At 34.2% G+C, this 6,155-nt stretch overlaps 1 protein-coding gene across 1 annotated transcript; it reads right to left on the bottom strand.

Annotated features, from left to right (window-relative positions):
- Positions 1 to 4,128: 4,128 nt before the first annotated feature.
- Positions 4,129 to 4,971, bottom strand: LOC138131047 (ATP-dependent Clp protease proteolytic subunit-like). The gene has a single exon (XM_069047802.1). It carries the CDS (start codon positions 4,911 to 4,913, stop codon positions 4,176 to 4,178), a length of 738 nt encoding a protein of 245 aa, XP_068903903.1. The 5' UTR covers positions 4,914 to 4,971; the 3' UTR covers positions 4,129 to 4,175.
- Between the last annotated feature and the right edge of the window lie 1,184 nt (positions 4,972 to 6,155).

Genomic DNA, 6,155 nt, shown 5'->3' with positions numbered 1-6,155 from the left:
TTACCTGCATCGTCGATGCCGTAAGGTCTTGCTGCAACCCAACTTAAAGTTTAACTTTGTTATTTTGGTTGCTCAGATGCAACCAGTTTAACGCATGTGTTTCTTCGTGGAAAATTCTAAAATTTGCATAAGACCATCGTAGTGGAGAGCAAACTTTGTTCATCAGTACTAAAACTGCTTTAAACTATTTATAAAAAATATAATTAAACTTGTGTAGTAATTTCATTTAGGATTTTCGTGAAACTGCCAATAACATTAAATTTGATGAATGGCATATGGTCACAGATATTGCTGTTAAAATTAATTTATTGTTTTCCAGATTAATGCGAGAATCATACTGTGTTCTACATTCCAGGGCTGCTCGGTAGTTAGTTTGGTTGCATATTTATTGCATAATGAATTACAGACATTCATCATACCCACAACGAGAAGGTCAGTTTTACAAATTACCTCATTATTTATCACGAATGAAATATTTTTAAAATCGTTAGTAAAGCCATTTTTTACGTGTAACGTTATGCTTAACATTATGTTAATTAAATTTGTTGGGTTCGCGTCAAACAAGCGTGTTAACATCAAATTAAACTTCGCACACCCAATTTGTCTTGTTGATACTTCGCTCATGTACATTTTAAATTAATTCGATGAAATATTTCTTTTCTAATTTATCTTTTTTATTAGATTTGGCGATATTATCAACAGTGTTCTTGTGAATTGTTACCATAGCAGCAATGGGATAAGTACCTTACTCAACTGCAACAAAGTAATAATCCAAGTGTATTTCAATTAGTTTTAAAATTTTGAATCTGTGTAGGTACCTTTTATAATAATTTTTTTTTAAATTAGTGATTATTCTTTGCGTGTACCAGGTGTGTATGTTTCTCCAGCAATATCTTCACTGTGAAATTTATCTACCCATGTAAAATCCAAAATGAAAATTATAGTTTTATTAATATAATTTACTCCGGTATTATTTATGAATTGGAAATTGGAAAAGTTTTTAATTCTTGCTTTCTTGATGAGGATAATACTCTAAGGAGATCGATGAACGTTTGTCTAGACAATGTTATTTGAATTATTGAATTTTATAGCTCCTACATAAAGAATTTTATTATAAAAATCAATCAAATGTAATTTTAGTAAAATCGTTTTCATGTGAGCAAGCACCAATATTAAAATTATGGTAGTCATATAGTAATTGATACGTCTAAATTGAAAAGCATTTTAATAATGTAGCAAGATTCAGCTTTACATGCACATTTGCGTGTCTTTATACGGCAGTTTCTCATGGTACAAACAACGTTAAATCAGGTTATCATTTTTGTGGTGAAAACTTCTTAGATACCTTGAAACTAATAGAAATTGATGTTTCGATCGTTGAAAGATATTTTTGTACGGGACGCACACGAGATCCAGTCGGATTTAAGGAGTACCCGGAGGAATTGGCTGCATAATACTCCAAGTTCGCTTCACGTTGCAAATAGGTAATTCCACATTTGAATTGCCAATAGTATCTTCTACAGGAAATAGATTCTGTCGAACCTATACGGCATTAAATTTTAGTATTGCATTAACCCGTACACAATAAATAACTCTGATCCTTCCCATCATTTCTATCCTCTTTTAAAGAGAGTTTGAATATCACAATGACTTGTTTACGGCAGTTAAAGGCCAACATCGGTAATAACGTTCAGCCATTTTGTACAAAAAGTGATTGTGCGAAATGTGTAAGCCATTTTATGCTATTAAATATATATTTATGTTTTTAAAGAAACATGGAGAAATATATGGTTAAAGAAATTAATCCACTTTTAAAAAAGTGCAAGGTGAGCTGTAAAAAAAAATCCACATATAAACGAACGGTACATTTCTTTTCGTCGCTTAATGAATGTAGTAAGCCATCACACTTCTGCAAAATACAACACCACGGACAGTTTGAAGGTGATTTTGTTTATGTAGTAGTTCACAAACAATTAATTTCCACATAATTTTTAAAGGAAGACTAATGTCGCAAAGATGTCGGAAACCCAACAATGGACGCTTAGGACTTAAACGTCAAATTTAAAAAATATCTTACTAGAATAATTTCCTCCAAAACCAGAATGTTCATGTTTATATCGGTGTTCATAAATTTCTCGTCAAAGTTGGCGTTGAAGAGTCGATTATCAACGCACCACTCGTCAGTCTGCAAGTTAAAACACAACGAAAAAAGTGAGGTTAGATTTAAAGATGTTCAAAAGTAATAAGATTATGCTACCTATAATTTCAATCAGCACCTAGAGTCCAAATGTTTAAGCAATTCAGCTACTGTAAAGAAAATTATTGTGAGCACTCGCAAGAGTATAAGCTGTGGATTAATTTAATTGATAAAATATGGATTAAAAGGTAATAAAAAAAACATGATTGAGAATTAAGTTACAGCAACTCCTCCGCATTACGCAGCAATAGTGAGAGCTCCTTTAAAGATGAGTTCGGAAACGAAGCTTAACGGAATGGTCGGCTAAGCTGTTAGATCTTAATCTACTAGATTCTTTTATGGGGGCACCTAAAACAAAGAAATTCTCATTAATTTCAGCAAATGCAGGTGTTACAGGCATATTATAAATGAGTTCAGCAAAATAATGTTGGGTGTGTCAAGGCCTCTAAAAAGAGACAATGCAATAATTATTAATATAACGAGAAGGTTATAAGTGGGTATAAACATTTTTTAAATTTCTTTCCGATATTGTCTTCCCAAGGGAAAGATTTAATTTACATTTATAAAATCTACAGCCTCAAGAGAATGCAAAATGCAACAACACTTTCGTCGTTAAATAAAAAATGTTTTTCTGGAGTAAGTGTTAAAAGTGTAATTAATTAAATGTAAATGATAGAAGCATTCATTATTTCTATTATTGAAATTTAAACTGAAGAATATTCAACACAAAGATTTGTAAGTGGAATAGGTATTTTAATTTTCAATTTAATTTGGCAACACGATTTTCTAATTATAAAAGTACGTAACTTTTAGAATCTCGATCGTGTGATTGGGATTACTAAATTTATAACCGTTTTAATTACAATAAAGCTTTTTCTTGACGTGATTGAAGTTTTTATTAGGGGGGTTAAAGTAACTCGAGTTTTATTAGTTTCTGACAGATTCTCTGAAAGTGTGTTAGTTTTAAAAGAATTAGTAAAACAAGATAAATCTGTTAACGCATAAAAGGAAACTTTCACACTGAATAGGTTTTCACAAAATACAAATGGTGAGTTCTCATTCTTTTTCATTTTCCTTAACATCCTAAAGCTCAAAGATAAAGATTTATAGGCACGCTATCTATTTTTAAATCGTGTTTATTCGATTGTTTTCATCTCGCCGATACAAAACCAAAGTGCCATTTCCTTTTCTGGCCTAAAATTTAACACACCTCTGATGTTCGATAAGGATCAGTGAAAATTCATAGCCGCGCCGAAGAAAATTAATAGCTTTACTTGCGGAACTTCCCTGTTCGAGTGGGTTTAGCGAACGAACTTCAAGAAACACTTAAAAAGTGCACAGCTGAAAACGCGTATTTATACACCCGTGTCGATTCATCGGTTCAAATTAATTTATGGAAATTTAACCGGATTTGAATTGTTATTACGCGTAATACTTTTAAATTATGTAATTTACGGAGCACCAAGTAAATGTGGTTCGGTAATTTTGCTCCGATACTGATTTAAAAGCAGCTAGCTTGTGCACATTATGCGATTCGGCATTTTTAGCAGCAAGTTTGTTCCCCCTATTTTTGACTTTTAGCGAAGTTGTGACGTAAGCAATCATTACAATTCGTTTAATCTGTAAACTTTGAGTCGTTTGTGAGTTAAGTAACCGTAAGGGGGATCGGGTTTTCTCTATGTGGGTTCTTCTGGGGTCACGTGCCACACGCTATACAGTGATTAGTTCTATTATAAATTCCATTGTTACCATAGGGCTAAAATGACACTAAATGTTCCCCTCAGCCTGCAAATTTCCACGGTTGCAGCTCGTTAGTCTTACTTCAGTGAAAATGTATAGATGTAGTTAAGACCGGAAACTGAACGTGTCAACCAGGGGAGTTTTAATCCGGTTCACGTTTGACGTATATAAGGAAGGAAATGTTGCAGTAATACAGCGTATTTGATTTTATTGTGTCACCCCCAGTACAAAAAAATAATTAATTTGTTACAGATTGATTTGAGATTGGTTGATTAAAAGGTTCCAGTCTCCTTGGTAGAATGTTATCGAGTTCGGGAACGTGTTTCGTTTTTGGAGGGCTCGTTAATACTCTATCAATAATTCCAAATTCTAAAGCTTCACTGGGACTCATGAAATTGTCTCGTTCTACACTTTGTTCCACTCTTTCCAAGGCTGTTCCAGTGTGTTTCACGTACAGACAATTAATTTGTTTTTTCATTTTTAAAATCTCTTCGGCTTGAATTTTGATATCGGTGGCTTGTCCTGTTACACCCCCAGACGGCTGATGGATCATGATTCTGGAATTCGGGAGGGAGTGTCTCATTCCCCTTTCTCCCGCGGCGAGAATTAATGAAGCCATGCTACATGCTTGACCAACGCACCAAGTAGCTACCGGGGGTAAAATATACTGCATGGTATCATAAATACCCAGACCTGATGTAATAACGCCCCCGGGAGAATTGATGTACATGTGAATGGGTTTGTTGGTTGATTCCGCTTGAAGAAACAACAGTTGCGCAATAATTAGGGAGCTGGTGTAATCTGTGATGGGACCCATCAAACAAATTATTCTTTCACGCAGTAATCTCGAGTAAATGTCATAAGCACGGTCTCCTCTTCCGGATTGCTCCACAACTATCGGAATATGCCCAAATTCTCTAATTCCCACTCGCTTTGGCTGGAATACAATACGGAAACAGTGGAAAAGTCTCGACATATTTTGACGTACTTCGTTTTTGACAGTTCTGCTGTTAACGTGATTATTTTAGTGTATTTATGATATTTTCACTTATTAGGCATTCACGATCTTTTTGGGACCGAGTTGGTTTTGACCATCTAGTGATTTTGTTGGCAGTACCTCGGTGATAACTAAATTCCCTAAAGGAAATTGACACTTTTTGTGTTAGGTTAGGTTGTTTTCAGTTTAAGGTTATATTTTTTGAATAGGTACATTGTTGCCGGATCTCTTAAATCTGGTCTGTCATTTTTAAATTGGAAGTAGCATCGTTTAACGGAAATTTTTTGTCGTATTCTAACAAAATTATTTTGGCAATTTTGACTATTCCTTTGACGGAAATGGTGGCTAACCCTTTTTTCACCCTGATATTATCTTAATAAGAAAATTAATGTTACCTCTGAGGAAATTATAACCAGTATAATTTTAATTTTATCAGAACCAAATTAGACATGTTCGCGTTATTTACATTCAATCTGTTGAAATACAGTGGAAACGACTGTTGTTGGCGGATAATTAATGTTGAACGAATTAATTGTGATAACGTTTAAGAATGTGTTGCACGTAGACTAACGTTAGGTTGTTCGTGCACATATTTTTCGGTGAATCGGTGTTGCTGAATGCAGGACACGCACACAGAGTCGGCATCACGCATCCTGCGTACATCTCACGCCGCAGGCGACTCCTGTCATCAAGCCCGCTTTCTCGGTCTCGGCTTGTCAACTCCATGCGATAAAGCTCTTCAAGCGGCCCTATGCTGGAAACCTAGGACTGACCTGTGGAAGCTTTTACGACATAGAAAGGATGATTTTGCTTTCATCCCTTCTGTCATCGTGTGCTTTGTCGGAGGATGTTTTAAGTTGGTTTTGTTATGTTTTTGTTTGTTTTAAATGTAATACATTCAGCTGTGTTCTGTCCAACATCACCGACGTTACTAAATGGGACAAACATTTTTTGAGCTCCTGTAGCTTTTTTTTTATTGTTAGCTTTTCAGTAGACATGGTTTTATCTTTTTTCTTCAGGACAAGCATAACTGAAACGCAAATAAAATTTAAATCTGAAAAATATGTATTGTTCTTGAAATTGATCTGCAAAATTATATCCCAAACGCTGTATTCAATAAAAAATATTAAGTGTCCTTGCAATCACAATAAAACTAGGTAATTCTATAAAAAGTTTAAGGAGATAAATAAAAACGCTATAATTAATTACAATATTGTTAAC

This window comes from Tenebrio molitor, chromosome 5, assembly GCF_963966145.1.
Source record: "Tenebrio molitor chromosome 5, icTenMoli1.1, whole genome shotgun sequence".
Lineage (NCBI taxonomy): Eukaryota > Metazoa > Arthropoda > Insecta > Coleoptera > Tenebrionidae > Tenebrio > Tenebrio molitor.
The sequence above is the reverse complement of the archived record's forward strand: the minus strand, read 5'-3'. Positions and strand labels throughout refer to the sequence as shown.